The sequence below is a fragment of the Larus michahellis genome, chromosome 7 (assembly GCF_964199755.1).
Source record: "Larus michahellis chromosome 7, bLarMic1.1, whole genome shotgun sequence".
NCBI classification, from domain to species: domain Eukaryota; kingdom Metazoa; phylum Chordata; class Aves; order Charadriiformes; family Laridae; genus Larus; species Larus michahellis.
The window spans coordinates 54,433,423-54,448,832 of NC_133902.1; the positions used below are offsets into that span (position 1 = coordinate 54,433,423).

At 42.4% G+C, this 15,410-nt stretch overlaps 1 protein-coding gene across 1 annotated transcript in view; it reads right to left on the minus strand.

The window, feature by feature from the left end:
- The window catches only part of LOC141746602 (von Willebrand factor D and EGF domain-containing protein-like), a 187,291-nt gene that overhangs the window by 116,632 nt on the left and 55,249 nt on the right, over positions 1 to 15,410 (minus strand). Inside the window, exons 5-8 of the mRNA XM_074595441.1 lie at positions 9,175 to 9,264; positions 7,754 to 7,889; positions 4,166 to 4,383; positions 1,317 to 1,390 (exon numbers count right to left, since the gene is read on the minus strand). Of these exons, the coding sequence (XP_074451542.1) occupies positions 1,317 to 1,390; positions 4,166 to 4,383; positions 7,754 to 7,889; positions 9,175 to 9,264 (518 nt within the window). The remainder of the gene's footprint in view (positions 1 to 1,316; positions 1,391 to 4,165; positions 4,384 to 7,753; positions 7,890 to 9,174; positions 9,265 to 15,410) is intronic.

A 15,410-nucleotide genomic window follows, 5' to 3' on the forward strand; every position in this document is an offset into this window, starting at 1 on the left:
AATTTAATATCCCAGAGTTGAAATAATTTCAGATACCATGCGGAATGGGAAAGTCTTTGCACCTCTTGCAGCTCTTCCACAGCTTCTACGTATCAAGAAAGCAAACTTGCATGAAACCAGTACCCGACCACATTATAGATGTTATTCAGCAAAGCAGGAGAGAAACTGTAAAGCCCTAGATGTGCAGAGCTGAGGCTACCCAGTTAGGTGACATCTTGATTTGAGGCAGAAGTATAACCTTTAACGGAGCCACTGCCTTTCTAACTCACGTTTCACCGCCACGTTTCTCCAGCTTTGATGTCATTTCAGATGCTACCTCCAGAGCATGATGGACTGAAATTGGGACATTAGGATACCAAAATTAGAATATCACGCCTGCCGAGCCCCTGTGGATGCTGTGCACCTAAAGTCATTATCTGTGCCATTAGGAGGTTAATGGCAGAATGGCAAACCTGGAATGTGATCTGAAATATTAGCAACTTGGATCAAAACTCTAAAAACTTTTTGTTATGTTAAATAACTGGGGTAGATAGATTCACAAATGACTAGGGAAGCTAACTGAAGAAAAGTTCTGTACAGTACATGTTGTCAAACACAAAGATACTACCTTTGGTGCGCCAGGTCTTTAAGCATTTATTGCTGGATAATATAGGAGAACACCTGGAAAATACGGGAGGATGAACAACTTTATTTTTGTACTCTTTCCCTGATATTTGCCACTTATCATTTCTGAACTTCTTTAATCTGAGAGAGTATGGCCGTCTTTATGGCTTTTTGGTTGTGATCATGGCTGTCAGCCCCATGCAGAAATGCAGCGGTGTGTAAACCAGCTCTGGAAGTAGATAGAAGAATGCAAGAACACACTTGGGCAGAGTGACTTTGCATCAGGTGTTACTAAACTGCTGGGAAGGATACAGGCCATCCCCACGTGCCGTGCCGCTACAGGGACATACTGGCTCTCTTAGGTGGAACTGGGGTGTCGCTAACATGACGCTACCTGGTGTAGACACCCTCTCAAAGTCAATAATGACGGTTCTGCTTGAAGAACATTTTGGAATCCGACCTTTGTCCTGTAAAAATTATTCGGACTCAAACCCGTTTCTGTTTCAAGATTAATCCATTTCTAGTCCTTTTTTTAAAAGGAGCATAAACAGCTGGAAGGAAACCATGTATGTTATTGAAGCACTACATTAATCACTATAAGCAAACTAGTACAACGCTCTTTTGATATTCTAATGTAAAATCAAATGCATCCTACATCCAGAAACTGAAAACTGCAGTAATTGAGCCAAATTATTTCAAAGTAGAATACTCACCATCCATCAAATGTGATAATGTGTGGATCAGTGAAAGAGTAGCAGTTCCCTGTTGGGAGGTCTCGAACTGTGACCTAGTTAAAATGAAATGTGTAATGAATACAGTCTACACAGCAGTTTTTCTTCATTACTGTTCCTCACAAAACATTAGGGGCAGGATTCATGTGTCAAGTACAAACTAAAATCTGACTTCTAAAACATGATTGCGAACGGGTACAAAATAAGCTTTGCTTTCAAACAACGGAGTTTAATCACATGCAATAAGGGAGTTCAAAGTGCTCTTATGTAATGCACTGTCTTTCTTTATCTGCTAAAAAATGAAGCTTTTTTTATTAAACTTTTTTGCTAAGAAGTAGATCATTTGCTGAAATTATCAAGAGAGTAGAGTGCTCATTAAATTGTACTAATTTTAATGCCTAAAGTATGGTATAAGGTATGCTGTAATTAAGTACCATTAGCATATTTTAGTAGTCGTCACTGCCTGTCCCCTAATTTGACCTTAAATTTCCTGATACAGCATCTGAATGGCTGATTTTTTATATTTGATGTGCAGGTTATTGATCGGGTACTGGCGCCGAGGGCCCAAATCAGGCTGCTGGAGCTGTCTGCTTTCGGCGTGTGAATAAAAGGGGAAAGGATCTACAGAGATCTTCAGCTGCATCAGCTCTTGGCTACTTGGGCACAAGCCGGGTCACGGACAAGGTCTGAGAGTCCTGGTGCCCTGCAAGGAGCCTGCGAGAGCCAGAGGAAAGGCAACTCCCTTCAGGGCTGCAATACCTGAATCTGGGGCATCACTTGGCCGTGTCTGCTCGCCATGGTGTTTTTCCGTACTCTGCGATCCAGTTCTCAGAAATGCAACTCTGGGTTGTGTAGTGATTTGCCATATGAAGAGCTCCCAGTCATACTGGTGGGAGTGATGAAGAATTGCTGTTTTCTCATCTCCAGCCTGCCAGGCTCGTTTCTTGGCCAGGGCTGTTAATTCTTTGCCCGCCCTTTGCCCATGAGAAATCCAGAGGTGCAATCCAGTTAGTTCTGCTACAATCCGCGGAGCGGGGAAGAAGAGTGGCCGCTGTATCTTTGTGCAGTCTTTCAGTCACAAAGCAGGACTCAGCTTTTAGGAACAGTGGTGAAATTAAATAAATAAGAGGGTGAAGACGGGAGCGCACTCCCTGACAAAATTCCTCACCTGCGGCAATATATCATCTGTATTGCAAAATGCCCCTTAACCATCACAGAGAGACATTGCTTGGACACCCACTGGTGTCTGGCACACCGAACTGTTAGAGTGATGGTCTTGGGGACTGAAAAATTGAACACTTCTTTGAACAGTGTTTTTGATCTGAGGTCAGTTGTATCATTTGTATCTACAGCGTGATAGAATTTTCCCGTTTTCTCCACGGCCGCAACCTTCCTAAGTAAAACCTTTGCACAAACAAATCCATGTGGCCCTTTTTTCTCTGCTCTTTTCTTGCATGATACCAGCAAAGAATGCAAGTCCTAGCTGTTGGCAGTCTTAGTTTTCTGAAGAAATTCACTTTATCAGGTGTCTGAGTGTGTCAGAATGTTCTGCCTACCATTTTCATTCAATTTTCAGATAAATCAAAAATATTTGAACAAGTCTGAAGGACTAAAGATTATGTGGATTTTAATATATGGATTTTTTTCCTTGATATGTTGCAGGAACTGTGTTACATTAACCTCTCCAATTAACTGCAAAGCAGCAATGGAGAAATGATGGGGAGGGAAGGTAATGTCTATTATGTTTCCATAGATCAAGTTTTAACTGAGATAGATAGAATTTATTATTAAAATTGATTAATTCCATTTCACACTTGTTACATTTTAATATTTTAATGGAAGCATTTATAACTTCAAGAAAAAATACAGGTATGTGAGTATACCACATGGAATTAGCTGCAATTTCTGATTTAAGAATGTTAAAAAATTTAAAAGAAGCCTATGCTGGAGAGGAAAGGATATAGTCACATGCCAGGCATTTTACCTTTGAAGACAAAAATTCTTTTGGTCCAGTTTAACCTCATTCTCTCATGAGCGAATCCACAAAAATCAGGGCAATGAAATTATAGATTTCACTGGGTGTTTGGTTTTGGTTCCTTAAAATATACCAGCTTAGATGTGCCACTGCTCTGAGAAATTTAGCTGAGTCCAATCCATGTTCTGGTTTATTCTCTGGGGCGGTGGGATTACGGCTCTCAAACCTCCCGTCCAAGGCCCTGAAACAACTCCACCGACAACGGGCTGGTCCCTGCTCGCCACGCTCCTTTCTAGGCAGGGAAAGCACGGCTTGCCTCCCTGATTGATTCTGATTATTTTTATTTCGGACGTTTTGTACAGGGATAAATGAAGGGACGGAGCAGCCGCATGTGTCATCGGAGGTGTCCTGGTGATTCCTGGCACTGCCACAAATTGAACACAGAGCTGCTGAGTCCCGGTCCTCCTTTCTCATTACCGAGGCGCTGTCTTTCCTCTGCTTTTTCAGAAACTGTTCTCCAGACCCTCAGTTTTCCCTCTCCCTCCTTCTCAAAAAGGTGCTAATTTCCTAGACTGTGTTCTCTCTCTCTCCTCTTCCAGCATACACAAACTCGCCTGGTTACATCTATAATCCAGCATTCGGCCTTACTGATGTGCCGACTAATAATCAAGCCTAAATCTGTTAAAGCAAAAGGCTTTACATGTTAATTTTATTGGCACATAAAGAGGCTGGGTTGGTTTACTCTGCTGACAACAGTTCCCAGATGTTTATAAGGTTAAGTTTTTTGATTGTTTTCTGCAGTACTAAACTTCCCATTTAAATTTGACACATTTTCCACATTATTTTAGGACCCGACCTTCACATCCTTTGGTGTGTAAGCCCTCCAAAGCAAATCCCTCCGTCCGACTGGCTCGGCTCGGATGCGGCTGACGCGGTTCCCATCCTGAGCAAAGTCTGTCACGGCTGTCACTGTCACCGCGGCTGCTGCACAGCTGCTTTCTGCGCAGGGCGCCCGCAGCAGATCCACCTGGCATGCCGAAAGGGCGATGTTTGGGGGCCCCGGTAGTTGGCGATCTAAAATGAACACAAACACCGAGTCTGACAAGAGTTATCCGAACAGTTGCCCATACCCCGTTTACCATCCAACACAAATGTTTCACATTCCAGGACACACATGCCTTGAAACCAGATGGGGTCTGCATGAAGGCAGTTGTGCCTGACTCAATCTGGCAGCCCGCTGCACATTTTACTCTGTTTTGGGTTTGGTTTTTTTTTTTCTTTTTTTTTCCCCTGTAGTAGACAGTTTACTAAAACTCAGTGGTGCTTTTCTTTCCACAGGTGCTAATATTTCTGGAATGACAGTCTTATCTTTATGGGTCCATGCCCAGGGAATGAAGACGAGTAGTTCTCATGACAAAGAAAGAGATGAGTCTGTGTTTCTGGAAAACATTTATCTTTCACTAGCTTTATCATAAGGAGGTATCTGCTGGGAGTTATTTAATTTAAAATAAATGGAATTTTTGATCTGGAAAGGGAGGGTTCTCGAGTCAGTTTATTGTGAACTTCAGATCCACAACAGGAAGGCAAATGCAGCAGATTTGTATTTGTGGTTTTGGCTTAGCCAGGTTATAGTGCTTTACTTTCCAACCTGTGAAATGATGGTAGTTTTATTTCTGTCTTTCACAGAGGCATTGTGAGGATAAATTCACTAAAAGAATGTGGGAAACTAATAAGCTATGCTGGTACCCGCTATGTAAGTATCTGTTATGGGTAGGAAAGTGATGGGCAGTGATAAAATTGATACGGCAACAATAACCCGGCTCATTCATTCAGCTCTGCCTCTGCACACCATGTGTCTCCTAAAGGGACCTCTTCTAGGTGCAAGACTAGTAGTGTCCGCTTCTCTTGTTTATGCTGAGTATTTAGTTTTCTGTCCTAGACCAATAATTATCATCTGAAAAGAACAAAGTTCCAGAAATGGTGTCAATGGAATTAATCTAATATGAAAATATCAAATTTTCATACCTTTTTTCCCCATTTTTAGAATTGCTTAGTAATTTATAGGAGATGGCATTCAAGTACTTTAAGATGGTATTTCAAACATGATCAAATAATCAATGCTTTACTCCTTATGGAAAAGACTCATAAAATACAATTTAAATTAACCATGTAGAGTTCTATAAGAACTGAACTAAAAACCTGCAAATATTAATAGCATATTATCTCTCATACCAAATCCTTAAAGGCTGCCTCACTTCTTATAGAAAAATCCTGGCTCGTTTTCAAGGTTCTTGATTCAATTAAATTGGAGGTTTCCATGAGGAATAGTTATTGCCATTACAGCCCCATGAGCTGTGCTCACAACCCAGAACAAAAGTTTAAAATCAAAGAAAATCATCTTGTCAAAATAGTAATGATAAACTTAACAGAAGCCGAACTCCAGTGGCTCTGCTGTGCCTTGGCATTCATTATGATATTGTCTGAACTTAGAGAGATAGTTCTGTGCTTGTAATTAGCTTTCTTATCACTTATTCCCTACATAATTAGCACAACAGTGTTGTCATATTGATTCAGTCAGACAAGGAGCTTGTCAGTTAATTTATTTGGTATAAACGAAGCTCAGCTAAAGTTGTTTTTATTTTCAATTTATAGCACTGTGGCTGACATTACTTTATTTCGGAAGCCCACGGTGTTCCTTCAGATAAACTAACGGGCCCTACAGACAATAAAGGCACAAAACAGACACGCCGTTATGCAAACACGCAGCAGCAGAGAGTCAACCTCAAGTATATACAGACATCTCAATTGATCATAAATGGCCCAAGCGTCACGCAAGGAAACAGCCTCAGGACGGAGCAATCAAGGGCTAGAGCTGGTTATTAGTTTAAGCTGCCGAAATGAGTTGATTAAAACTAATGGAAATTTTCCACTTCGGTGACAAGTTCCTTCAAAGATTAGTTAGTTGGTTGAGTTGTGCCTCCATCCTGGGACCTCTTGGTACCAACACATCAAGCTCATTGACAGCTTGAAAGTAAAGCTGCTTCTGCAAGTCTTGCCTCCCCTCTTTCCTCCAGTCAAATGAACATTGTGGGACTGGAGAAGACCCTGGCAAGGGGGTCAGCCTCGCCCCATCCATCAAACTAAGCCTCCCCCACTTGAGACCTCCTGGACCATGCATTAATTCTCGCTGAGGTGTTGAAAGGCTTTATCAATGCCTAAGAAAATGTGAGTTAAAAAATTTACCTTGATAGCTAATGTGACTAATTCTCATTCAATCCTCATAAACGGTAGGTGTCTAAGTTGCTTGGAGGCTGTGGGGATATCCCACCACACACCAACCTGCGTTATTAGCTGCCTCAATATCTAAGAAAATCTATTCCCATGAGCTCAGTGGATGTTTGCCTGATGGACCAGCAGAGACTCTAAGCCAAAGCAATATGTAGAACAGAGCAGCACTGAGCCATGGAGAAACGCAAAGCACTCACACACAAGAGCCAACACAGCTGCTGGAACCATAAGGTGCCGTTCAGTTTAAGATCATTGTGTTATGATACCATTTGAATTATTTTTTCCTTCTGTCTAAGCACTTGGCTGGTGATGGGGAGAGAAAGGAGAGGGATTTAGAAAGGCAAAAAATATCAGGAACTATCTGGGTTTTGCCGATTTTTTTTTTTTTAGCTGGCTTTTTGTGCATAGAGAAACTCTGTCTGTAATCCTATGTCTAAACAATTTTCTCATTGAGTCACCTATGGAAGAGCAATAAATGCCTTGTTAGAAAAATGGTTAGGTGCTTTATTTAGTGCAAATGGGAAGTAAATGTATATACGCCCCCTCACCCCTTGGTTAGGCAAGATATTCCACCAGATTAACCTGAGGAAAGCATTTACTGATGAAAAAGGCAAGAATTTTCTAAGTAACATTGTCAATGTTTTCAAGTAAAAAAAATTACCTTTAGAAAGAGAAGAATATGTAAGCATGATTTTTTTTTCTTCTATATTAAGTTAGATAAAAACTGTAAGCCAGCAAAAGAAAGAAAAAAGGCTTCAGTACACATTTATTGAATAATAAATCTGCAGGCGAGCTTCTTATTGATAATTAATGAAATTATTCTACCTAAAACCAGTGCTGCTACAAAAACTTAAAATGGAATTTTATACTCCTGGCATTTAAAATAAGTTATACGCATAGTTATTTCATCCACAAATCGCAAAGGATCACCATTCAGGTTACTGCTAGTCAGATTTTTTTTTAATTTTTCTCAAAAACCTGAGTGATATTAGCATCTATTTTATCTTACAAACAAATATATGGCCCAGTGTGTTGATTTTATGGCTTCTGCCCTTTGTTGTTATTTAAGTCTTATCATTTCTGTTGGAATTCATCATAAGATAAATACAGGAAAAAGTAATCCCATAGATTCAAAGCCGATATGTAAAACTCTTACCCAAATCCTCAGTACTTAGCTGCAAAGTGATTTTACAGGGGTCATCTTGCCCGGGACAGGCAATGGGTATGGTGCTCAGAATGGTCAAAACATGCTCTTTGCCGTCCTCTGCAATTTGTAACGTTTCTGGTAAAAACTGCAAATAAGAAAATCATTTTGACAGATTAATTAGGCAATACCGATATTTATGACATTTTGAGTGTTTTTAATCAATTATGAAAAGATATAATTGCTTGTAAAATAATAATAATCTTCATAATAACCCTCATAATAACTTTATAAGGGGAAATTGTTGTTAAAATACTTTAACATTCTTGGCAATTAAGAAAATGTTTGCAGTTGTCAGATATCGTGTCTAATTGCTTCTCATCTCCTGATCTCAAAACAGGTTTTTGTTAAGCCTGGAAATAGCATGACACCATAGAATTTATTCATTTTTAATGTCCCTGGTTAAAAGGAGCTCCTGTTCCAATGCACTAGGAGAAATATCAGCAACATTCACAGCCTGAAGTATGGTGCTGCCTCATAGTCATGGACTCTGTGTTCCTACTCTGCCCCAGGTGCAAAGTGACCGCAATTTTTGCGTCATTCCGCTTCCCTGCTATGGCAGGAAGAAGGATGTCTCCGTAAGTAGTATATTACAGCTTCGGTGGCTGGTGTGCCGGGGAGAGAGGTCGGGGTGTGCCGGGGGGAGAGAGGTCGGGGTGTGCCGTTTCTGTCTGTTCTCCTGGGGCAAGAGCAAAAAGAGCACTTGGGGCTAGTCAGAAACGGCAATTTCCATTCCCTGGGAAATCCTGACATTTCCAAAAAAACCCAAACTGTTCTTCAAGCATCACACAGAATGGGCTTCCAGATTTTTCAAACACCGTTCATGGAAGCATGAGGTTTAGATGCTCAGGAGATCGCAAATTCTCCTGGACTGCCCGACTGCCAGTCTAATCCTTGAGTGGGATTAGGCCTGGGTGGGTTTTTTTCACTCCATGTGAATTTGTCTTCAGCAATTTGGTTTTTGCAGTGCCTGACCATAAGAAGGTGATGGATAAAACCTAGTTTTTCTCTTCGCTTTTTTTCTGGTTTAGATACAGTGAAATTCTGCATCCTTGTAGGTGTGTCTTCCCATTATACATAACCACCGGAGTACTTTGGGATGTGTTTTTGCACATTCTTTACGGTGCATTAGTGTCAACACCTGCACCAGGTGCTGATGGGTGCTTTAGGGCGTTTCACAAACAGACTGAAAGCCATGTAATTTATTAAGACATTTTCTCAAAGTGAACATAAAAGCAGCACTGGTTATGATGATCAAAGCTTATATTTCTATGACTTGGTTTTTTTCAGAGCACGTAAGGTAATGTATAAATATTCCCTAGGGATGATGTATAAATATTCCCAAGTCAATAAATCAGGGCCATCGGCATTACCTTAATCCCGGCATAGAAACCTTTGCTCTCTTCAGGCAACGACTGCTGCTCAGAAGCGTCCCTCGAAAAAGCAGTAACGGTGCAAAAGACCTGCAATAAATAAACAGCATACGCTATAGCTTTTTTTGAAGAAAATTCATATAATTATGCATCTTCCTCTTGATCAGAGTTGTTAGGCTTCTTTTTCTACTGTTGAAACTAATTTGGGGGTTTGGGCTTTAAAAAGGTTTTTGCATAAATCTTGAGATTTGGAAGAATTTATGATGCGTTTAATAAGCAAAGAAACATGGCTCCTGTCTCAGCAATTACTAACATTGAATGCTTACAGTGTGTTTTCTTCTGCAGTTTTCCAAGCACCTTGGTTAGTGATATTAACTCATTTTAATTAGGGAGAATTACATTGTTCATAGACGTTACTGTCAGGATTAGGACATTAGCCCTTGGGATCCCAGGCTTCAGTCTGTCCACTGGATCAAATATCCTCTCTCTGTACCATGTTTGTAAGCAGGTTTTTATCATTTTAATTAGTTTGACAGTCAGCCGGTCTCAGAAACTGTGTCAGCAATTTAAGAAGCTCCTTTTTTTCCCTTATTGCATTGTAAAAGATGATGCAGATGTGCCTACAGGGTTTATATTGTAAAAAATAAAATAAAATAAAAATTTCCCCAAAACAAAAAAAAAAAAAGACAAAAACAACCCAAACCACCAAACACAATGTACCAGGCCATTTATGTTTTATTCCTAGCACAGTCACGCAACCTTTATCTCAGCTGAGCCCGCATACCATCTGCCATCTTAATGTGTCATTGGTTTCAGAAAACCCAAACTCCTAACATCATTTCTAGGATCATAAGATTAAACTACAGAAATTTTCCTTAAAGCAAACGACAGTAGGCTCTGAAACTGTACTTCCGAATTATTTTTTTTCTTGGCCTCTCCTCAGAAATGGAGTAACAGATTGTGACATACTAGATCAATTCCAAATAGTCAGATGGCATATTTATAGCTACTGCCTTTTTTAAGCCACGAGTAACCCATGAGGAGGAATTGGACCAATCTAATTTATTTTCTGCGGTGACAAACTCCTTTGGATGGAATTTCCAGCATCGCTCATCAGCCGTGCTGCTCTTGGTGGCTCTCACCTGCCGGCTTCACCACGACTCCCATGACCAGTGCCAACAACACAGATCCAAACCCAAGATATTCCCAGGTTCGTATGGTCATACGGACATGAGTTGCATAGCACTCCAGAATATTTCTTTTACCACCTTAAAAATCTGTCTTCATTCCCTTCAAGTCATGAGTTTCCTCCAAACTGAAGAATCCTCTTTCCTAACTCATTTGAGCACAACCAAAATGCCCCACCGGCAACACAGTGATACTTGTATGGCTATGGGGAAAATCAAGTGTTTTCTGTGCTCTTCAGGTGGATCATTTCCAGTCCAGCTCAGTCCCAGGTTTCTGTGCCTTTTTGGCTGTTTGTACCTCCACAAAGTTTCTCATTCTTCCGCTAACAGCTCCCGCCACTTTGGCCCAGTGAAAGTGGTGTTATTTGTTCTGTTAACCAGATGGAAGCCGTGAGGTCATACTGGGTGTACTGGGGGAAAAAAATGACAGAGGTACTTTACAGTTAAAATTCCTCAGACACTTCACAGTTAGCCAGTATGCCTCCGGAGGAGAACAAGTCTTTGTCTTCTCAAGGTGATAAACCCCTGTTATCATTAGATATTTGTTATCTCCAAGCATTCCCCTAAAGGCTCGTGTTCAGCTTGCAAAGTTTTCAAAAAAGTTGTTCTGCTGGCTGGGAAGGCAGGAGGCGAGTGTTGATCTTCCTCCTGCTGCTTCTCCTACAGCTGCCACGGGGAGAGTCTGCAAAATCGGGATCTGACAAGGCGGTGACAACAGAGTTCAGACAACCTATATTCCCCCTAGTGAAAGGAAAACAACCCAACAATCCCTTTGCCGAGCTCATTGAGCAAATCCAATGCACCTGCATTGCCGATACTGTATTTACACTTGCCAGGCTGTTTGCACTTTCGGCTTTGATGCCTTTTACCAAAAATATTCAGAGGGAGACACCCCTCTGAGCGCGCCACGTGGAGCGCTCCTGCCAAGGAGGGAGCTGTAATGAGAGGCAGCAAGGTTGCGTACGAGGATGCCCGGTGCCAACGGAGGCGTCTCCCGGTGATCTTCTCCAAAGTGACATCCTGGGAAATGTCAGAACTTCATTCCCTGCAAGCATTGTAAATTCTCACATATATATTTCAGAGGTATATTTTATTAATAAAGCACTGAACACTAAAATAAAAAATTACTCAGTAACAATACACTGAGATATTTTTAGACTATCAGTCCGTTCCAGTTCTATCTTCAGCACTTTCAGAGACGAGCACAAACTTTGCAAATTCAAAATGTACGGACAGCCATCATGAGTTACATTTTATTTCTGTCTTTTATATCATTCCTCCCCTTGTAGTGCCTTTACCTTGTTAGGTGCACACTCCACTTCACAATCAGCAGATATGTTCATCGGATACTGAGCTACAGGTTGACAGTTTGTCACATAATTATTATGATAGTCACTCCGAGGAGTTTTTTTTGCCTTCAGCTAAATACTAGTTCTTTTTCTCCAGTTCAGTAATCAACTTTTTCTTTCTCTTCTTCTCCCCCCCCCACCCACCTCAGGATGGAGCCTTTTTAAAGCAGAGATAAAAGCATCACTGACAAGCAGTATGCTGATGGCCGTGACAGGTGAGGCAGTATTTTTCCACAAACTTATCGGATCTGTTAAAAGTCAAATTATAATTTTTCATCGCCGCTTTTAAAGGGACAGAAATGTAAGGGTGTCCTCAGACAGGATGACCGGATTGCTTCTGGGAAAGGGCTGCTCCCTTTCCCCCGTGCACCGCAAGATCTTCCCACAGGGTGGAAAACTACTTTTAGGCCGAAAATCCTGACAGAAAAAGGCCCCGGTACCTAAGAAATTTCCCCTTTCCTGTGTGTTGGAGCAGTTTTCCACCCTTAAGTGGAATCGATCAGATTCCTTCCCACTTTGCCGTGAGCCCTGCGAGCAGTGTATTTAGCTAAAAGCAGAAATCAGTCATTAGTTTGGTGGGGGTCGGGTAGCTCTGGGAAAAAATTTGGGAGAATATTTTAATCCCAGGACCCGTCACCATCTCTGACAAATTTCCCTCTCACAACTTGCACGTCAAAATGTTCAGAGCTCTCAGAATCCAGAGCTCCCCCAAATCAGTTGTTTATACTCATTTTGAACATAAAACTGCCTGCAGTTTCACCCTTTTCCGTGCCCCTAGTTACTTCTGAGTGTAGCACAGGGATCGTCTGCAGCAGCCTGAGGACGTAGTGAGAGACGTGGGGCTGAGGGCAGAGACAGAAAAGCTCAAAGAGAGTCGCATTCACGTTTGTTGCCATCTTCAAAGGCGGCGTGCGCGGAGGTGGGGGAGCGGAGGGGGATGCTTGCTGGAGCATCCAGCCTGCCGGTGCCTCCCGTTTCATCAGCCTCTCCCAGACGTGCTCAGATAAAGGGTTGGGCTCCCAAAGGCAAAACAGGAGATACTTGTTTTGTGATCAAAATCCATCCCTGCTCTTCAGTCAGTGAAGGCTTCCAGGTTTGCCAGGTAATTTCGGGAGCTCTCAGAAAGGCCAACCTCAGCTGCACGCTTCTCAAAGCCCTGGCAGAAATGGTGCCACCGGCCACTCGACGGCATCCCTGGGCCAATGGCACTTGTCCTCAAAATAGGGAGATCTGGCAGATAGGAATAGTGGGTTTGGTTCTGCCCATCAGGACCACTCACATGTTTTGGCTAAGCAGTCACCAGATAAAATAAGCAAATGCACGTGCCCGTCCCTGGCTGCAGTCGCTGCTTCCTCTCCTAGTGCAGCCTCTGCCCTGGGGGTGGGACACTCCCTTGGGAAGGGCGGGACATTCACCTAACCCAGCTGGGAGGGTCAGCTACCCATTTCCCATCTCTTCAGGCAGCACTGGAGCCGTACTGCACTGCCAGAGGCCCCACAGTGACAGTGATGGCTTAACGTTGAAATATTTACTTTTACTGGTAGTGATCTTCCAAAGACTACATACATCCAGGTACATCTGAGAAGAACTTGAAGGTCTGGATGAAAAAGTAGGTGGAGGCACTTTCCTGACCCGGACATCCAACCTCTTGAGAGGTGTGGGAATTCAGGGATGCTGCTCTGGTCACTCATTTCTGTTGGCCACTTGTGGGGACCTCCCTTCTCAGCATCAGGTACTGTTTAGGAATACCCACATCTTCCCATTCACTGGGTGGGGAAGTCGGCATGCTGGTGGTAAGGTTCAGGTGCCTAAGCTGCGGGTGATTACTCCAGGATTACTCCGTTAACTCCAGGACTGGATCTACCCTCCGAGCTACATCACCCTCGTCAAAAGGCAGGCTGGGGCTGCAAGGGTAAGAGTCACTCGGCCACCCTCATGGCTTGCAGGTGAAGGGCTGGGCAGGGAATCGATCATGCCAGGGAAAAGGGTGTCTCGCAATGGCTATCAAAGCCTCTGAGCTGCTGTTGTCTGCTCTATTAAACCCTAATGGGCTGGGGTTAGAAAAGCCTCGAGGAGTTGCTCCGCTGGGAGCTGGGAGAGTGAGGGAGGGAGCCTTGATGAAAAGAGCAAAGGATGAGCAGAGCTGGAGGATGGCATTTCTAGGGGAGCCGGAGGAAAAAGAAAATAGTTCTCATTAGCTTGAAGAAATGATCTGGCTGTAGGTATTTGCAGAAAGGGGTAGGAACAAAGTCTCTGGAAAGGCTTTCCAGAAGGGTTAGGGGGAAGGGGAAAGCAGGGACAATTCTGACTTTGAGTTAATTAATAACCCAGACTGCAAAGCTTTTGAACACAAATTGCTCCCTGTGATGGGCTGTTGGCTGCAGAGGGGTGGGAGCCGGTGCAGCAGCATGACCTGATACTGCGGGAAGCCCAGCTCCAGTCACTCTGCTACTCGCTATATATAAAGAAGGCAGCTCTTTCCAGTTGCCAAATGGCCAAACAGTGTGTGGAGGCCAACTGTAGGTCATTCATCTACTAATGAGAGAAACTTTCTCAAGATAGTAGCGAGGTGTCTTATCAGCTGCAGAATTTTGCTCATTTCTCTGACCCTTTCTGCTTTAAAATCTCTGTCCAAGTCTACCCAGAACTCTGTTTCTGCAGCGATGCTCCTCATTTTCTGCCTGAAACTTGAGAAAGAAATTGTAAACTCAGGTATGACCTACAATTAGGGAGGTCTTCCTATTTCACTTGTTGATTTTGTCAAGTCCAGTGGCTGGGATGGGATTAGTATTTAAGCAGGAGGAATGTTCACTTCTCTTCCCTTGTGAGTGAAAATTAGTTATTTTCTGTACTGAGGCACTAATTTACAGTCTCTTTGGCTGGGGTGTACTCTTCTGCTGTTGGTGAGTGCTATGTGAAACAGCCACTTCTAGCACAGAGCTTGGAAAGGCCAGTTTTACTTAAACATTTTTATTTTACAATGCTCATCATAGTTTATGTACGGTGACAATTGCTCCTCACCGTATGAACTTTTGGATTGCTGTGCTGAGCAAAATCTGCACGGTTTTCCTCTAAACACCTTTCTTTCTTAGCATAACTCATTACTCACTGTGTGCTGCTATAATTTATAGATGGCTGTGCCTCGAGGAATGAAATGACCTCTGTCACTATCGCATAAATAAGGCTTAGGAACGCCAGAATTTTCATATCAGATGGAGTAGGTTTCTTTCAGCATTTCTATAGAAATGGCGGCATGTTATAGATTTATTTAAGGCTGCAATGGTTTTGCGAACATTATGCTGCCAACGTTACTGCCTGAAATAACAAAATTGGAGCCCAAAGATGGGGGAGAAAAGCACACATGATGGCTATTAAAATATAACTGGCTGTTTAGTCGATACAAGTTCAGAAATGTTGGCCAGTAAATCTCAACTCTTCTCTAAGGTTTGACTGCGTATTAAAATATATCAATAGATATTCTATTATGTGACTAACCCATTACCTGGAGACTTTCTGACAGATAAAAAATAGCCTAGATATCAATCACCCAAAAGATGATTAAAAAAACCCCACATTTTGCTTGGCTGTAGTTTTTTGTCAAGGAACGAACAGAGAAGACGCTGATTTCAGACCATAAAAGTATTGAGCCCAAATTCAGGCTGAGTGCAGGTAGAGGAAGAGTAGGTTAAACAAAAGCAAT